The 20646-nt window shown below is 32.5% G+C and overlaps 1 protein-coding gene across 7 annotated transcripts in view; it reads right to left on the bottom strand.

Moving 5' to 3' along the window:
• The window catches only part of LOC139502865 (alpha-1,6-mannosylglycoprotein 6-beta-N-acetylglucosaminyltransferase A-like), a 71743-nt gene that overhangs the window by 18331 nt on the left and 32766 nt on the right, over positions 1 to 20646 (bottom strand). For all 7 annotated transcript variants that reach the window (XM_071292498.1, XM_071292500.1, XM_071292499.1 and 4 more), the window contains 7 exons: positions 18052 to 18134; positions 17125 to 17214; positions 12874 to 12951; positions 12128 to 12298; positions 11824 to 11890; positions 10568 to 10670; positions 2337 to 2471 (listed from right to left, as the gene is read on the bottom strand). In XM_071292498.1, coding sequence (XP_071148599.1) covers positions 2337 to 2471; positions 10568 to 10670; positions 11824 to 11890; positions 12128 to 12298; positions 12874 to 12951; positions 17125 to 17214; positions 18052 to 18134 — 727 coding nt within the window. The remainder of the gene's footprint in view (positions 1 to 2336; positions 2472 to 10567; positions 10671 to 11823; positions 11891 to 12127; positions 12299 to 12873; positions 12952 to 17124; positions 17215 to 18051; positions 18135 to 20646) is intronic.

The raw sequence follows: 20646 nt of genomic DNA, 5'->3' as shown, positions 1-20646 counted from the left end.
AGTATTGTATAGGACCTACTTACTGGTAACATAACCCTACTCAAACTTAACCCTGTGTACCCTTTATGATGGACAAAACAACAAATTCCAGATCCTAAGCTTGATACTTACCCATTCTCCCGCATAAATTTTCTGTTTGAATATCATTATGTATACTTATATTTACCAAAATTGTCACTTTATAAAAAATATTCACCAAATGACTGAACTTGAATATATTTTGTTGGGTTTGTGTTGCTCAACCTTTTAAATACTTCTGCGTGTTTTGCATGTTGTAGACTACTATTTGTGTTTTTATCATTTTTTTAATCTTTTTTCCTACGTGTGTTCCTTTTATTTCCATTTGGTATAAATTGTTTCCCTTTCTTTAATGTACTGAGAATCTAATTTGTTCAAATGATATGTTGACCTTCTCATTGTTTACCTTAACCATTTTATTTCCCTAGGTAAACAACTTTTGACAATACTTTCCAAACTTTATGAAAAACAAGTATTTTGTGAGTATTGGATGGCAATACAAGTCCCCTACTTGTTAAAAATTCATTGTTTCATTGTAATGGAACAAAATTCTAAATTGATTTTAACTTTTCACAGGGTAAACTATATAACAAGTTTTGAGAAAATATTTTCAAGCATGACGAAAAAAGTGTAAAAAACTGATTATTTAAGTGATTTTACTGAGTCCAAGGACCATAACTCTTCACAAAATCATCAGACTGGAACAAAATTCAAACTTGATCTGTAACTTGTCATGATAAAACAATACATCTAATATCAAACCAATATCATCAAGCATGTAGATAAAATGTGTGAAAATCTGAATTACTGGACTAACAGATGAACAGACAGACAGACAGAAGGAGTGCAAACCTAAAGTCCACTTAGACTTCATTGGTAGGGGAATAATAAGGACAGCCAATGGGAATATAATCCCTAAGGGTTCAAATATTGTGGATGTAAGTAAGTATACATATACCCTTCAACAATGATACAAACCCATACCGTATAGTTAGCAATAAGAAGCCCCAATATTATTTTTGCTATTTTCATGCAGAAGCAAAAGGAAATTTCATTAAACCTTTATCCAACCCAACACTTAAACAAAAAGGAAAAAGACAGGTTTCTATTTTTTTTTTTTTTATTATTTTGAGAGTTAAATCACCTTTTTTTTACTTACAAATTAATTTAGCAAAATTGATCAGAAATACTTTCATCAGTTTGGGAATGATTAAAAAATGGCAAAAACAAGTGATAGCAAACTAACTGACAAAAACTCTGTGGGAATGAGACCAAAAACATTCTAAATATTCTGTAATTCTAGCAGAATACAATTCATAGTAATTTTAAATTCAACCAGATGCTCCGCAAGGCGCAGCTTTATACAACCGCAGAGGTTGAACCCTGAACAGTTGGGGCAAGTATGGACACAACATTCAAGCTGGATTCAGCTCTAAATTTGGCTTGTGATTAAATAGTTGACACTGCATAGGTTTCTGACACAGAATGAATGTGGTCTAATGAAATATTTTTTTTGCCTTTGAGCAATTCACTATGCTGTTGAATATTAATCCTCTCAAAAAATGTTTGAAGAAATTTTCTTTTTATTTATGAAATCTGAAATGAGAAAATTTTTTGATCAAATCAAACAAAGTTCAATTTTGGACCCTTTGGGCCCCTTATTCCTAAACTGTTGGGACCAAAACTCCCAAAATCAAACCCAACCTTCCTTTTATGGTCATAAACCTAGTGTTTAAATTTCATAGATTTCTATTTACTTATACTAAAGAAATGGTGTGAAAACCAAGAATAATGCTTATTTGGGCCCCTTTTTGGCCCATAATTCCTAAACTGTTGGAACCTCAACTCCCAAAATCAATCCCAACCTTCCTTTTGTGGTCATAAACCTTGTGTCAAAATTTCATAGATTTCTATTTACTTAAACTAAAGTTATAGTGCGAAAACCAAGAAAATGTTTATTTGGGCTCTTTTTTGCCCCTAATTCCTAAAATGTTGGGACCAAAACTCCCAAAATCAATCCCAACCTTCCTTTTGTGGTCATAAACCTTGTGTTAAAATTTCATAGATTTCTATTCACTTCTACTAAAGTTAGAGTGCGAAAACTAAAAGTATTCAGAAAAGGACGAAGACGACGACGCCAACGTGATACCAATATATGACCAAAAAATTTTTAATTTTTGCGGTCGTATAAAAACAATTAACCTTGAACATGCAGTCATAAATACACAAAATAAATATAAACCCCGCAAAAAAATAACATGAAGATATATTCTGATGCAAAGGCAATTACTCAAACTTTCAAAAAAACAACTTCTTACCTAAATTTACCATAGCCACCTTTGACATGCTTTTTAAACTGTCGCAGACCAACAATATCGGTATATATAATATCAACAGGTAACTCTTTTCTACTCTGGCAAGGAGAATTGGCAGCTGGAAGTTTGTTTAAAATCCTGAAATACCAAAAAAAATATATCATATATACTCTATATATGCGATAGAGGTTTACAAGGGAGTTGAGATCTCACATAACTTGTTTAACCCGGTCGCATTGTAGTACAAGCCAACCGCCGCATTATATGGCCTGTCCTAAGTCAAGAAACTCTAGTCTTTGTTAGTTATGTTTTTTTTTTTTTAAATTTGGTTCATTTGTATGTTTGTGAGTTCTGTGTGGCGTCCACTTCGCTAGTATACATTATTGTTTAGTGGCCAGCTGAAGTCAATCTCTAGGTGCATGGTTTTCTCCCTGTGTTGAAGACTCATTCAAGGGCTTGGGCTGTTTTTTGCTCTTTGGTCAGGTTGTTGTCTCTTTGGCTCGTTCCCTAGTAAATTGTTTTAAGGAATAAATTTGCAAAAATAATTTCAATTAGTAACAAAAAAGGCAAGATCAATACAAAATGGTTTAAAATTACTACCAAATATATCATACATGCACAAGTTATGACAATCACATATAATCAAGATTTGCCTGAATCAAATTATGGTAAAAGTGCATGAAATCAGGAAATATAAAAAAAAATTTAGGATGACAACCAATATATATATGTCACCTTCAGTATAGGGTTGTTTTTACTTCCACAAGGAGAGGCAGGTAATTAACTTCAGGGGTGATAATGCAAGCAAGGGGTGTTAAATTTTTTATAAAATATTGGGAGTCTCAATCCCCATTCCATGAAGAAGCAATGTCAATGATAAAGTAATGACCTAAATATGACTATTGGTAATTAAATACAGGATTTTTCTTTAATGTTTTCATATTATTGCAAACTTCGTAAAAATGATAGGCTACTGAAAAATATGAACTCTGATTATAATTTGACAGCATTATTCGCATGCTACAATTCTTGATGTCAAATAATTAAATATTCTTGCATTTTTGTCCATTGTTCAATTAATACAACAATGAATACACACATTAATTTAGAGTACTGTGGATTCATTATTATTCTTGGGATATCAATTTTGGTGATTTTATGGGTATAGGTAAACAACGAATTTAAACGGTTCAGGAAATGCGAATTTTCTTTAGACTTATATGCAGACTTTGGAGAACCCATGAAATAAAATATACACGAACATGCGATTTTCCTCAATTGAAGAATATTAGCTCCAAAGAAACATATGAATCTAAGAAAATAAATGATCCACAGTAACTGATTCCCTATTTAAACGTTCGATTTCATGATGATATCTATTGTAATATATATATTTGATTCATTTAATGTTATTGACCAGGTAAATATATTTTTAAATATTTTGTCTTGATATATGTATCTCCTTTTTTTCTGCAATATTGCATAGAAATTATCTAACAAACAAATAATACCTGTTCAATGTACATGTTAAAATAATACATATATATATAATGTAATGAATATGAAAAGTGTCCCTCTTCTGAACTCACCTTTAAAAACATCAGCTATGTAGTAAAATCAAATAGTTACTAAATAGATTTATTCTGACAAAAACTTACTGATTTCACTTTTGTTTTTTACCAAAGTAGTTGTAGACTTTGTTATAACAAAATAACTGAGTGAGGTTTTTCAAAGCAGTAAACAAAGGCTATAAGGATCTTAAATAAATGAAAGCAATTTTCTAACAATTTGCCTATATTTGCTATAAGGATGTTATGGTATATTAGGCAATTTTCTCACAATTTGCCTATCTTCGCTTAAAATCTTACAAAAACTATAATGAGTCAAACTTTAAAAATGTAACTGCAAAAATATGTCATATAAGCCTCAAACTGTACCATGTCTTGAGATATAAAATAGGGTGATTGTAAATGTGATCATTTATGTTAGTATAAAGCTGCAATGAGTATATCATAAACCTTAAATGATATAAAATAATGGAAACTACATACGAAATCCCCTTTTAAAAATATACTGACTGTCAGAATTAATAGATTAACTACAGGTGTTAAGAGGTAAACAGTAAAATAAGTTATCATATACTTAGACTAAATAACATATGATTTTTACTGTATGATAATAGCATTAAATAACGTAAATTCCATATTTTTCGAATTGGTGCTTAGCGGGCTGATATGAAAAGTTTATCACATGCTTCGATTGTTATCACATGCCTTTCCGTAACGTTATCACATGGCATTCCGGTGATACTGGGCAAATTCCGGAAAATACACCTCAATGTTACGTTTTCAGTGAAAAACAGTACGAAATAGTGTACAAAACAATTATTTAGATACTGAAAAGTATATTGTGTAAAATAATAGCAAAAAAAATCAAAGCGCTGTAAGCGCTGAAGGCAGTTAACCAAAAACCAAGGCAACCGTTATTATGAAAACTGTGGCAAAGTTGCCCCAACATTAAACATTCATATATAGTACATTTATGTTTATCTAATGATTTATTTATTAAGACAAATAATTTATATGTTATCAAGGTTTCAAAAGCAATGCATATAGCAATGTATATTTTTTATGGTGAGTCTGCAGTGGTACAAGTTCCCAATGATTGCAGTTGTTCTACTTGGTAGTTAACCTTGGTTTTATTTGAATGCTAGAAGTTCAAGTTGACTTAGTATGAACATGTAATAGTATGAATGGACTGGTTTCCCTGGAAAGAAAACTGAATTTGTGTTCTATAGTACAAAAGTTATAAGACACAAATCAGACAAATGTTCACTACAACAGGGATCAAAGGTGAGGTCTGACTGACTTGCCCATAGTAAATGTAAATGATTTGTTATTTTGTCCCATACATATGAATGTATATATAATTTAGGGGTGGTGATCTCAACGGTTTTCAAGTTCTCAAACAGGTAGGGTAGGCAGAGGATTTAGGGGGGGGGGCCCCTTTTTTTTGGAAAAAAAATTGGTTGCTTATATAGGGAATCACTGAAGCATATCTGGAGCTGGCCCCCTCTTAGGTAAGTCAGTGGGCCCCCACTTATGAAAGTTTCTGGATCCCCCACTGGGGGTAGGGTGACCCTAGGGACTTCCCCTAAATTTCATTTTATTTGTTATATTGTCCCATACATAAAATTCATATATATGGTTTAAGGGTGGGGATCTCATTGGTTTCCAAGTTCTCAAACAGGAGGGTTAGGGTGATCCCAGGGACTCCCCCTATATTTCATTTAATTAGTTATATTGGCCCATATATGAATGTATATTGTTTTGGTGTGAGGATCTCGACCGTTTCCAAGTTCTCAAACAGGAGGGTTGGGGTGACCACAGGGACTTCCCGTATATTTCATTTTTGATTTGTTATACTGTCCCATACATGAGTATATATGGTTTAGAGGATCTTGATCATTTCCAAGTTCTCAAACAGGAGCCCTAGGATGTACAGTGACCCAAGGGACTCCCCTATCTTTCATTTGAATTATTATATTGTCCCGTACATGCATATATATGGTAAAGGGGTGGGGATCTCAACGGGTTTCAAATTCTCAAACAGGAAGGAGTGGGGTGACCCAAGGGACTCCCCCTATTTTTCATCTGATTTGTTATATTGTCCCATACATGAATATATATGGTTTAGGGGTGGGGATCTCGACCAAATCTAAATTCCAAAACAGGAGGGTAGGGGTGACCCCCAGCGACTCTTCCTATATTTCATTGATTTTTCATATTGTCACAAACATGAATATATATGGTTAAGGGGTGTGGATCTCGACCGTTTTCAAGTTCTCAAACAGGAGGGGGTGGGGTAAATCCAGGGACTCCCCCTATATTTCATTTTATTTATTATATTGTCCTATACTTGAATATATGCAGGGGCTGATTCAGGCGGAAAGGGGGGGGGGGGGGGGGGGGGCGGGCGTGCACCCCCCTTAAATTTGCAAAGCATGAGTTGTTCTCATTTATTCTAAAGAATATTCTTAATAAAGAATATTTTACCTCATATTTTTATTAGCCTCACTCTGCTCAGAGAAAATTTAAGTTTGCGCCCCTCCTAACCTAAAATCCTGGATCTGCCCCTCATATGGTTTAAGGGTGGGGAGCTCTACCGTTTCCAAGTTATTAAACAGGAGGGGGTAGAGTGGCCCAAAGGATGCCACCTATATATCTTATTATTTACTTACATTCAGGTATATATAATATAGTAAATAAAGAAAGAAACTTTCAGCTACTTTAATTGACCCTTCAAAATTGAGATAAAAAAATAACCCTTCGAAATTGCAGTAATATGTTTACACTTTCAAAGCATCTCACATGCATTATCATCATTTCTCTAATTCTTCGTCAATTTATCCCTTTCTGCACCCATTGTATAAAAAAATTTAATCAACGTGTGGTTCGTTTGATCTCAGTACTTCATTGGTTAAAATCCGATTGTGACGTCGAATTTTCTTGCTGTCCTCTGAATTTCCTATTGTGACGACATGAAAAAAGGCGACCATGCCTGACGACGTCACATAGAAAGAACACATCTTTTTGCAGATCATTCGAAAAGAAGGAATAAGTTTGCCTGCATAATGTTAGAAAATCATTAGAGAAACAGATTCCACCACCAAATCTCGTGTAATACGATATTTATCCACTCTCGACAGTTAAATTATCAATTTTAAAGTACTCGCCGAGGCGGCTCGGACTTTAAAATTGAAAATTTAACTGTCTCGAGTGGATAAATATCGTATTACACTCGATGCAGTGGTGGAATCTATATTTATCACTGATAAAGAAAATTTAGACTGTGACCATGAACATGTATATTCTTAGATATACACTATTCCCAGCTGTCACGTTGTATTGGATTTTTAAATTAAAATTTGTCAAAAAGAATTTTGAGTTTCTGTATAAAATATTTTTCTGCTTTTTCTTTCCTTTACATATATCTTTTGGTTTACAATTATAGTATTTATATTCATTTACCATGCATAGATGTATTTTTTCACCTGTTTGGATTAATTTTGTAATTGATCGCCAAACCCGGAATTACCCTTATCCGCTTCCGGAATCGGATCCGATATTGTAAAATTTTGTCTTCACGGCCGCCATTGTTATGTGTTTACAATGTTGTTTTTGTCAATCAGATATGATTTTACTCGAATTTATACAATATTTGTCGGCGATTTTCTGTATAAAGCTAGCGGTTGAACAAAATGAACATCGCTGTCATGAATAATAATGATAAAATAAGTTTTTAGCTCGTTCAATTGGAGACTTTGTTGAACACGGTGAAAAGGTTTGCAAAGTTAATTCTTATTTTCTTTCAAGTGGAAGGTGACTACGTCGGGCGTAGCTAGAAACCAACTATCCTAGTCGAAATTCCGCTTGCAAAATTGGAAGGTCGCGGACCTCGGACCACCGCTAATTTGCACACCTGCCTCCAAATTGAAAAGATACGAACATTTCTTTTTCTAATTTGAAATGGCCTCCAACAGCATGTACAGTTGAACTTATTATATAATAGACTTCTGACGTAGTTGTACTACGTATTGATGACAAACAATATTCCTACGACTTTTGCCATTTGGGAAATCTAAACTACTTGTCTTAAGAGATTTTCGGCGATTAAATATTTCATACAATTGTTCTTTGACATCTTGGCCAAAAGCACAAGTCATAATGAACTACACAAGGATTCTTAATAAGCACTACTTCCTATGTGTAATTTCAAAACTTTTGGATAAATCGACGATCATTTAAGGTTTTTCTGGTCATATTTTTTGTAATCCAGAATAAAAAGTATTTAAAAAGTGTTCAATTAGTCATATATAACATAGTAGCAAGCTAGATAATAACAATGGCAAGTATTTCAGCATTTATTGGGTAGAACACAAATCTAGGGTGCTCGCATAATGCAGCTTAACTGCATAAAAATAAAGATAAAACAAGAATGTGTCCACAGTACACGGATGCCCCACTCGCACTATCATTTTCTATGTTTAGTGGACCGTGAAATTAGAATAAATTCTCTAATTTGGCATTAAAATTAGAATGATCTTATCAAAGGAAACATGTATACTAAGTTTCAAGTTGATTGGACTTCTATTTTATCAAAACTACCTTGACCAAAAACTTTAACCTGAAATTTGCACTATCATTTTCTATGTTCAGTGAACCGTAAAATTGGGGTCAAAACTCTAATTTGGCATTTAAATTAGAAAGAACATATCATAGGGCACATTTATACTAAGTTTCAAGTTGATTGGACTTCAACTTCATCAAAAACTACCTTGACCAAAAACTTTAACCTGAAGCGGGACAGACGGACGAACGAACAGACGGACAGACAGACGGACGAACGGACGGACGAACGGACGCACAGACCAGAAAACATAATGCCCCTCTTCTATCGTAGGTAGGGCATAAAAAACAAACAAACTAATTATTTAATAAATGCATTCTTCATAAGTTTTAAACATAATTTAGAAAGTTACTTTGAAAAGGTTGACTTTTCAAAACAGTGTTCACTATGTATATTGTTCTTTTTTTGAGGGGTTTGTCGAGTCGTCCATATTTAAAATGTTTTCTCCTCTGTTGAGGCATATGGTAGAAAGATTTGATATCGAATGTACTAAATTTGGGTCCGACGTCCGTGAACTTTTCAATCTTTGAACTTCTATTTGGGAACCACGTAAAAGGATCAATATATGATCTGTTATTTTCCTCCATTGTTGAAGCATATGATAAAAAGATCATAACATGTCATTTTTCATATCGCATGTATTATCAGCCCTCGGTCAATATCAGCCCTCGAGCCATGCGGCTCTTGGGCTGATATTGAACCTAGGGCTGATAATACATGCGATATGAAAAATGCCATGTAATAATCTGATATTATCAGCCATTCTAACATGCTCAAGCCCATCTGCGTCAATTTATCAATGAAATGCATGTGACTTCATTCATACAGCCAAACAACTATCGAAATGTTAGTAAGCATAAAAGTTGTTTCACTTATTATTTCATTTTACTTCATAATATCAAACAAACAAAAAACGTACAGTTAAAACAAATTGCCAATAAAAAGAATGAAAGCATTTTATTTTTTGATACTGACTTCATCAGCTCAAATAAAAGTTCCCCTTAGCTGGGATACTTGATATTCTTGCTGATATAAAAAAAGAGGATGTGGTATGATTGCCAATGAGACCACTCTCCACAAGAGAACAAATGACACAGAAATTAACAACAATATGCACTTTACAGCTTCAACAATGAGCAAAGACATGGTAGTCAGTAACAAAAATGCTATTATTCTATATATCTTAGGAATCCTATAAGAAGTATCATTGTCCCCTTTTCATATAAAAAAGTCACTATGTTGTAGGTAAGGATTATATATAGAGTGCATATGTACTTATACCTTTCATTCATTAATAGTCTATAAAACAAATTCATTCTACAAGCTCGCATTATATCAAAACCTATCATAATCAACAACTGACTGAAAAGAATGGCTTCATCCTATAAATTTTAACATTTGTCCTATTAGAATCAAAATAAGCTGTACATTTTACATGGCCTAGGTCAATCTTCAGTTCATTTTAGCCCTTCACTTACACTCTATTATTCAAAACTTGCAAATAAATAAACCACTACTTGGAACATACCAGATGTTGTGAAATAATACAAATATTAAACAGTAAACTGTGCATATAAAAAAAGTAAAAAAAAATATTTTTAGATACAGGTTGGTCAATGATTGATTATGAGATACGAGCTTACTTTTTTACCAATAATCTCTGAAAAAATGGATTTGATGAAAATGAAAAAAAGATTTTGAAGAGGGTTTGTGCGCTTTTTAAACTAGTGAACAAAACTCTAAGTTACAATTAACGGTTCATTAACCCTCTTGAAGAAGTAAGCGAGCAAGTATATGCTTTGGGTAAAAAAGTGTGGATTATACACAACCAATTACAGTACCTACATGAGAAAGTGAAATTGAAATTTTAAACAATGAATCCGGTAAAACTAACCCTAAAACCCATTAAAAATTCTAGAAAATTCCACAAAGCTTACACTAACTATTAGGCAATTATTATTCCCTCTTTATTCCAAATATCAAAATGATGTGCTGACGAGATATTATCATTATACGTCTTCATCATTCAGATTCTCCTATCTTACCCTGCTAATTGTTCTGCTTCACTGGTTATCGTTAATTGATGCCCCAACAAAAACAATGTTGCTACAAGATCACTCCACTGTACAAGTTCTCCTAAAGGTCCACCTACAAATTTACATTAAAAATAAGATTAATTAGATGTGATTGAAAAAAGTTGTATCTTAGGACATGGGCCGGGACTGTATTTCTTTAATACATATATATATGTGGCCCTGTACTGTACATCCTGTCATTTGTGTAATTGTATGATTGTGTATTCCTGTCTATAATTTTTGCTAATATGCTGGGTCTATATACCATTTTGTGCTTCTTTGTTACAATTTTTTTTTTTTTTTAATGATTAAGATTATTAAACAATGTTGACTGCTGTACCCCTAATTTTGACATTTTTACCTATTATGTCTGTTTGTTTTGTTCACACATTATTGTCAATATAAAGGAATTTGATGCAACTGTCATAGAAGCAAGAGGTTTAGCTAGCTTTAAAACCAGGTTTAATCCACCATTTTCTACATGAGAAATTGCCTGAACCAAGTCAGGAATATGACAGTTGTTCTTCATTCATTTGATGGATTTTGAGCTGTTGATTTTGCCATTTGGTAAAGGACTTTCCTTTTTGAATTTACCTCAGAGTTCAGTATTTTTGTGATTTTACTTCTTTTTTTTCAACTGAAACCATAGTTTTTCGACCTTGACCTTTGACCTAGGTAGTTGTGCAATCATTATAAAATACAAAATATACTTATTTCTTTAACATAAGGGTTGATCCATTAAAACATGAATGGCACTTCATAATCTCATCTATGGTTGGTTATTTTTGTACAAATAAAGTATAAGTGAAATTCTTAAATTGCCTCTATAGAATGATACCCCAGTTTCAATGTGCCTCCTTGGGTATCATGTATGTTTGAATGGGACAGCCCTTAGTATGTCAAAACACTGAAGCATGTTTGCGCCTGTCCCAAGTCAGGAGCTTTTGTTTGTCTTATATGTTTTTTTAAATTTTAGTTCATTAATATGTTTCAGAATTTAGTATGAATTCTATTTTCACTAGACTAGTACACATTTTTGTTTAGGGGCCAGCTGAGGACCACCTCCAGTGTGGGATTTCTTTGCTAGCTTTGTGGAAGACCTTTTGGTGGTCTTTGGCTGTTTTCTTCTCATTGATCCAGTTGTTGTCTCTTTGACACATTCCCCATTTCCATTCCCAATTTTATCTGTCAGATAAATAAACATGGTATTGGTATTTTATATTTACCTTTAAACTGGCTTTCAGCAAATTTCCATCCTGACTGTTTGGATAAAAGTCCTAAATGTACCAAGATCTACAATAATACATTAAAGAATCTTAATCACTTGCTCACATGACCACACGCCTTGATATAAAGAGGTTATGACCTTGATATTATAAAAAGTGACTTTAAAATCAATAGGGATCAAATCATATATACATTTGTAGTTGTCCTAATTTTTTCTGGTATGATTGGCCTTAAAATCAATAGAACTCTTCCTTTTACCAGATGTACAATAAAGATATTTATAAAAATCTAATTGTATGTTACCTTTTTCTTCCTTCTGCCATTCATATCTTGTTTTAATTGGAGACTTTTCATGGCTTTACTAAACCTAGGCCACATTCTTCTTATTCTCATCCTAATCCAAGCGTATCCCTGTCTTTCATTAGGATCTACTAATACTTTCATTAATTCTTCTATATCTGTACTTATATTTGCCTAAAAAAGATAATGGGTAGATTTTTCTTGCAGTCGTACATAAAACTAGAGGCTACAAACAGTCTTTATCCAGTCACAAATTTAATATTATCATTCTATAGTATATCAAATAAAATCCATCCTGAAATAGTGCAAGTTATATAAAACCTTTATTCATTTAAATTCCATCATTCAAATGGTTTATTCTAAAATTTATTGTAATCAGATGTAATCATACATTCAATATGTAATCGTACAATTGACCAAGTAATTGTAATTTGATCAATTACATTAATTGACTGTTATAAAACCCACCTGTGATCCTGTCTAATTCAATTTCACTACTTTAGAATGTTTCAGGATGGATAGAAATTCATTATTTATTTCAGCTATCACACTCATAACTCACTTCCAAATAATGCCGAAAAAATATACTGTTTTGGCGAAAGAGGTGGCATAAAAGAAAATTAATCCAAGGGAAAACCTTCCTAAGTGAATGAAACAGGCTCTTCAGAGCCTCTAGTTATTTCTAAAATCACATTCCTAATCCCCTTCACAATGCTCATTTAATGTCAAAACAAAATTATTTTTCTTACATATCTAATCAATTTTGTATCTTCTGGAATTATCTGTACTTTTCCTCTCCATGCTTTCTTGGGACACCATCCTTCAACCTGTCAAAATATAAAAACATTTATAAAATTACAGTTACATACTTGTCTCTCTTATCACATGTAATATTTATTAGTAAGGTTTCTTTTTTATTATGACAACCAAATAATTGGTATCCTTGAGTAATCCTATTATTAAAGTTTTCCCCAAACTCCACTTTTTTAATATTTTCTTCATACTTTTTTTCTATTTTAACCCGATATATCCCACATCCTAACTTTTTTCACACCACCATCCCCCTATGATAGGTTAATCTCCGAAAAAATAAGCTAGAACATATGACTAATACATTATTGACTGGCAAGTTAATAATTCAACCTCATTTGAACCTGTATTCATGCAACTTTTTTTTATCTTGAGTATATAGTACAAAATTAGAATTTCAAATTTCTAATATTTTATCTTTATGACCTTTACTAGGCAAATCTTGTGTACATTCTTTCTTGGTAAACACGAAGCCAAGTCATTACAACTTCTTTGTTTATTCCATATACAGATGCCACAGGGCTTGGTAGTTTGCCAGACTATGGTAATGTTTGTGCTTAATCCTCTCCAATTTTCATTATGGAAAGCCAGGGTTAAATTCAGAAGTTGTTGCATGCATTTATTATTGCGATTTTGTCATTTTGGACTAAATTGCAATTTTTATAAAAGCGATATTGAGAAATATCTTGTTTGATTTATATAAAAAATTTCAAAATTTGCAAAGTAAAGGTCATAAAGATAAAATATCAGAAAAAATTTTAAATTCTTATTTTGTACTATATACTCGAGGTAAAACAAGTGAAACTGCGAGCTACTGCTCACTGATGATACCCCCGCCGCAAGTGGATAATATTAATAGTGTAAAAATATGCAAGTGTTCGGTAAACAGAAAGTTGTCGAGTGATGAATCTGAAAACGCATCACACGGTATAGCTGACTTATAATCAAAGCCTTAAAGGCTGTAAAAGCAATTGCTGTCATGTTAATGTTTGGGGACTTTTATTTTTCATCCACATATATACAAGAATTAAACCTGACATGAGTGTTGTCTAGTTAGAAGTAAGAAGGTTTTAACTTTATATAAATAAAAGACTTTAGCAGAAAGTCATTTTTAATATATTTTATATTTCACAAGGAGACACCACGTTTACCAGGCTAAGGTTTGGGTCAAATATACATGTGCTGAAACATATAACTCAAAAAGAAATCATGGATTATCCCCTGGTAGTGTTTGTAACTGGGCAATAATTTCCTTTATTGATTTAATTTTAACAATTTTCATTATTAATTTATATTTAACCATTAACACAAATGATTAAGTTAAAACATTTCAACTTTCCAGACGCAAATGTTAAAAAACGGGAAAGAAATAAAATATCTTACAAGACATAAACATGTAAAGAATAAATGTATATTTCAGCTTAATAAAAATATTTTCATAATGTTACTTTGTCATCATTTTTAAAACTAAGTTCCAAACATTATTGCTCAGTTGATATGTGTCCTTCTGATGCGGTACGAGCACAGTTTTATATGGATAGTCGACCTTCCTATGGATAGAAACAAGTGCATGTGGGTACGAGATAACTACAATTCTCATGCAATCCCGAAAAGGGGGGGTCATCACAGACAAACATGACATTAAATCGTTATCACTAAACTAGTATATATATTGTATAGGGGCCAGCTGAAGGACGCCTCCGGGTGCGGGAATTTTTCGCTGCATTGAAGACCTGTTGGTGACATTAATTCTGCTGTTGTATGTTTTTCTATGGTCGGGTTGTTGTCTCTTTGACACATTCCCCATTTCCATTCTCAATTTTATTATACGAACAAGAACAAACAGCTCTACGTTGCTTTGATATTTATCAATTTTCAGGAAACATTGCGAAAAATGATCTTCAATATTTCGAAAACATGTGAAATAAAGGTAAACGGACAGAAAGTCACAGGACAAAAAGTCACAGGACATAAAGTCACAAATTTGGTAGGACAAAAAGTCACAGGACAAAAAGTCACAAATAATTTGTTGACAATTATTTAAATATATAAGAGAAATATCTTGAAAAATTTACTTTTTAATACATATATTCATATTAAAGTTTAGGAAATGTGTCATTATACTTGAAAAATCAAGATTTATTTAATTTTAATCATGCAAAAGATATATTTCTTGGCACCATGAAGCCATTTAAGTGCCAATCCACTTTGACATTTTGTTTTTTTAACAAATACTTGAACACTTTGACTTTTTTTTTATAAATTTTGTTTACAAAGTTGGTTTATATACAATAGTTCAAGAAAAATACAATAATACTTTTGTAGAAATTAGTGGCTTTTATTCAAAGAAAATTATCAGAAAAAATGAATTGTGACTTTTTGTCCTGTGACTTTTTGTCCGTGACTTTTTGTCTGTGACTTTTTGTCCTGTGACTTTCTGTCCTACATTCGAAATAAAATTGCTAACACGGTGGACCGTCGAGTGTCAACAAACGTAGTAGACTTGTTCACTGAAAAGACGAGGATAATGGTTTCATCTGACATTTGTTATGCAAACCCAGTTTTGATCATGATATTTAAAAAGACGTACTTTTTTCAATCTATGTATTAATAAACTAGAAAATTCCAAATTGTAAATATCTCTTCATCTGGACCGACTTGGCATCTACTACGTTTGGACGGGTCCATTTCATTAGTAAGGTGATCGATAAATATTACGGAGTTTTGACAGAAAAGGAAAACGAACTTATTGTTATGTGTTTTCAACAAGGGTTTCGTTCCGCTAAATTATTTGCGCAAATAAAGTTTGTCTATTTTTAGATTACAGGTAATAATTTGACACTACGCATTAACCTGTGTAGTGATTTTGATTTTACGATAAATGTATGAATGAACGATAATTTTATGAATGAACAAGAGCACCTGACCTCTTAAAGAAACACAAATTAAACATATAAAACCGTATTTATTAGGAGATAATTCAGTATAATTTTCAATACTAAATCAACAACTGAAATGAATCCATATTTTGTTGAAACATCGTACGAACGGCGGAAAACGGAATCGCATTTATAAAAATGTACTTTTTTTCACTCGGACTTCTATGTTATTTGATAGTCAAACGGTTGACCCTTTAAATACAAAAATACATCTACAAGAACATATTCTGAAACTTCTTAAATCCACTAACTTTTTTTTAAAGTTTCAAGCTATGTATTGCATTAGAAAACATACATAGGTGTTAAAGAATGACTGACCAGGAGCCTGTTTAACAAAATACTATGGCTTGATCTGGGCGGAGTCTCTGATCTGGGTCACAAAGATGGCCATACGCGACGACATAAAAGCAATTGCTTTAAAAATCCTGAAACCAAATATCAGAAATCCTTGTATTGTAGTTCCTGAGAAAAATGTGACGAAAATTTTTAACTTGGTTATCATGTGTAAAATCATACAAGTGTTCGGTAAACAGGAAGTAGTCGAGTGATGAATCTGAAAACGCATCACACGGTATAGCTGACTTATATAAATCCTGAAACCAAATTTCAGAAATCCTTGTATTGTAGTTCCTGAGAAAAATGTGACGAAAATTTTCAACTTGGCTATCATGTGTAAAATCATACAAGTGTTCGGTAAACAGGAAGTTGTCGAGTGATGAATCTGAAAACGCATCACACGGTATAGCTGACTTATATAAATCCTGAAACCAAATTTCAGAAATCCTTGTATTGTAGTTCCTGAGAAAAATGTGACGAAAATTTTCAACTTGGCTATCATGTGTAAAATCAGACAAGTGTTCGGTTAACAGGAAGTTGTCAAGTGATGAATCTGAAAACGCATCACACGGTATGGCTGACATATATAAATGTTGATACCAAATTACAGAAAGGGTGGATGTGTAGTTCCTGAGAAAAATGTGACGAAAGTTTCATGGGACGGACTGACTGACTGACGAACGGACTGACGGACGGACTGACGGACGGACTGACGGACGGACTGACAGACAGAGGTAAAACAGTATACCCCCCCTTTTTTAAAGCGGGGGTATAATAAAAAGTTGCACGAATACAGGTTCAAAGGTTTGAATTATTGCGATTATTACCCTGTCACATTTTTCACAATAATAAAATCATTACAATAATTTCTGAATTTATGGTAATTCATTTAACCAACTATTACCGTCAACTTACTTCACTGAGGTACATGACAAATGAGCATTCTGAGCCATCCACGCCATAGGCCCCGTAACATGGATCTGACTTCCACATCTGTCGCATCCACTGTAACAGAAGAAATAATTTTACATAGAAGTTTTAGTTGAAATTTTAGCACCAAAAGACTGTTCTCAAAATTTGAATTTTTTTTTAACAAAAAACTGCTGAGTGGTTTGATTTTAATCAGGCTGATTATCTTTCAGCAGAGATTTTTCTGTAAAAAGGGAGATCATCCATTTTGAATAAGTTCCAGTGACATTATAATATTGCAATTGTATGTATGCTAAAAGGTAAAATACATAAGAAAAATATGACTATCATGTCTTTCTTCTGGAAGTCTCATCTCAAATATGAATACACTCCATGTCATCAACAGTACTGATGAAACATTATTATTCATGAGAAATTAATTTTGGTGGATTTCAAGGGTAAAAGTGAACCCAGAATTTAAATTGTTTCAACAAAATAAAAACTGTTTAAAGGCTTGTTTGCAAATTTAAACAAAACCACAAAATCAATTTCCCATGAAATTACAATCTTTCCTCAATACTTGAAAATTGGTAACATAGAAAACAATTGAATCCACAGTAAGTGATTTGAACTTATGGTCCTGATATGGTGCAGTTTTGATTTCTGATTTTGACCTTTTGTCAATGGATATAAGAAGATGTGGTATGGTGCAAATGAGACAAATCTCCATCCAAGTCACAATTTGTAAAAGTAAACCATTATAGGTCAAAGTATGATCTTCAACAAAAAGCATTGGCTTACACCGAACAGCAAGCTATAAAGGGTACCAAAAATGACTAGTGTAATAACCTATAAGTTTTTTAAAAGATCTGACTAAAAGATACTTTGTTTGCCACCATTGGATTAGACACTTTAACATAAATAATGTCATACCATGACTTTTCCCTCACAGTTAGGAAAGAGCTGTTTATCTTCGGCGGTTAAGGCACATTCTTCTGTGACACCATTAATTACATCTGAAAAATACATATAACATTATTACATTTATACCACTTATTCAGCATGTTCAGAAGTTTTGAAAGTTCTTTTAAATCAATCTTTCAAATGTGCAACATAAGTTAACACTGTATGGACACAATCAAATTCTTTACTGTAAAAGTTGTTTTGTTTATGAGGTTCTCCATACATTGATATCATATATTTAGGTATTTTAAATAAATAGAGGATGGAAATGGGGAATAAGTCAAAGAAACAACAACCCAACCAAAAAACATGGAAATAACAATTTTTTCGCACTGACCAGTTTTAACTGAATCCCATCAGGTTTTGACTTTAGAAAAATGTATATTGAGATGACATGAACTCATAAAGGGGTGTATTGTAAGACTATACTTATATTTATAGTTGGTCATCTCAACAAGATTGATTAAAAATTCTCGCTTGAGCCGGTACCAATGATAATCTGTTTATCGCTATTTTACCTATGAAGACGTTGTTAATTTCAGTGACAACGCACGTGCCCCTTTAGTTTATAGCGATAACTTTTCCTATCACTTGACTCCCCTGAGAAACGATATTATCAGTCAGTTGAAGATCAAAGGAAAATTTCGTAAAATAGTGATAATGTCATTTTAAGCTTAGCATGTACCCACTGTGATCAATAACAGCATGCAATAACAACTGTTGATTAAAATAGGTAAGGTTTCAATATCACACTACAGCTCAGGTGGATTTTGCTTTGTCCACCCGTCGTCCACAGTGGAAGTAGGCACAAGGTGGGCAAAATTTCTAGCTTGTTCAATTTCTTTTGTTTAATAAAAAGACTTGCAAGTACAATCAATTGAAAAAAGCAGATAAGCATTTGTAATCAATCTTTTTTAAAAAAAATAATAGATTTATATAGCAAGAGTAGGGACGGGTTGGCTATCCACAGTGGGCCGATGGAAAAAGCAAAATCCACATGGGCTGTTGTGTCATATGAGGTAATTGCTTTTACATGTTTCAGGAGTTTTATTAGGTATGAATACAAGGTAGGTGGACAGATAGTCACAGGACCTGTCAAATTTTATCAACGTTCAGTTCAATTTAAAATTCACATCAAAAAACATTAATCACACAAAGCAAACATACAGAAAAATAAAAAAATTTGATTTGTGATAATGTATTATATGCAAATTAAGCACAAGACCAGCAACCCATATCTATGGTGGTACATTTAATTGAAATGAAAATACATTACACCAATATATAGGAAAAGCTTAAAACATACATATGCACAAAGTGTTAGTTATAGCAACATACATTTTGCAAAAGGCATATTGCAATACTATTATTTAAACTTCGAAATTGAAAGCATATATAATCAGCCTTTCCTTAACTGTTATAAAAAAGTGCATACATGTATATCTTTTAACAATTTTTAAACAGGGCAGGAATGTTTCATAATAGAATTCAGTAAAATTATGATGTTTAAAATTGTTTTGATGCCTCTTTCAATTTATAATATCACAAACAAACAATATAGTTTATATTGTGAATGAAATGCTCCTATCCTATAAATATAAACAAGAATGTTGTATGATCCACAGGCCAAAATGGGACAAAATGATGTAGATATTAGTAACTCTAGGTTGCCAAGTGGCCTTCAACAATGAGCAAAAAGATAACACAATGCAAGCTTTAAAAAGCACCAACATAACAAAATGTTAAACAATTCAAACGAGAACAATATACGACCAAAAAAATTTCAATTTTTGTGGTCGTATAAAAACAAACGCTGGATTTTTTACATAACAACCAACATGATACAGAAAAACAACCACTGAGTTAATTTCAGTTAAAGCTTAAGGTTCCTCAAGCATTGGGACAATATTCACATTGATAATTATAAAGCCATAAAACAAAAGCATTTATGATAGTAATGATGAAATAACACAAAATTTTGAGTTTGATGCATTTATGTTCCGTTGCAAAGAAATAATATAAAGCACAAGCTTGGAAAATAAAAGTGTTGAGTAACATTCATGCTCTGTTTCAATAAGACAAAATGTAACAATTATTTTGGCTAAAATCTTACAAGTACCCCTTATTACTTTAATTAAAAAACATCACAGTAAATAAAGTCTTCAAGCCTTCACCTATATAAGCCTTTATTCTGAATATGCATTGATGTCAGACAATGTCAGAAAAATTCTAAACAATTTGTGCCATAAAACTTTTCATGACAACTGCTTGTTAAGTCGGTAGGTAGGCAACATCAAAGAATTTAATTGATTTATTTATGAGGTAATTTATGATCATGGAACACATTTTGAGAGCAGCAGGATTATAACTAGTCCAAAATCTTTCTCTGAGTGAATTAGTACAAAGCAGGGTTCATATTCATATCACATTAACATAATCTCAGCCTTAACATAAATTTAGAGCTTGCCACAAACTGTTAAGCAGTCATCAGTCTCATCTCACATTCATGTTAATTAACCATACACCAGCAAGCGTGAATTAAAATCATATGTGTATGTTCTCCAT

This window comes from Mytilus edulis, chromosome 14 (genome assembly GCF_963676685.1).
Source record: "Mytilus edulis chromosome 14, xbMytEdul2.2, whole genome shotgun sequence".
NCBI lineage: Eukaryota > Metazoa > Mollusca > Bivalvia > Mytilida > Mytilidae > Mytilus > Mytilus edulis.
The sequence above is the reverse complement of the archived record's forward strand: the minus strand, read 5'-3'. Positions and strand labels throughout refer to the sequence as shown.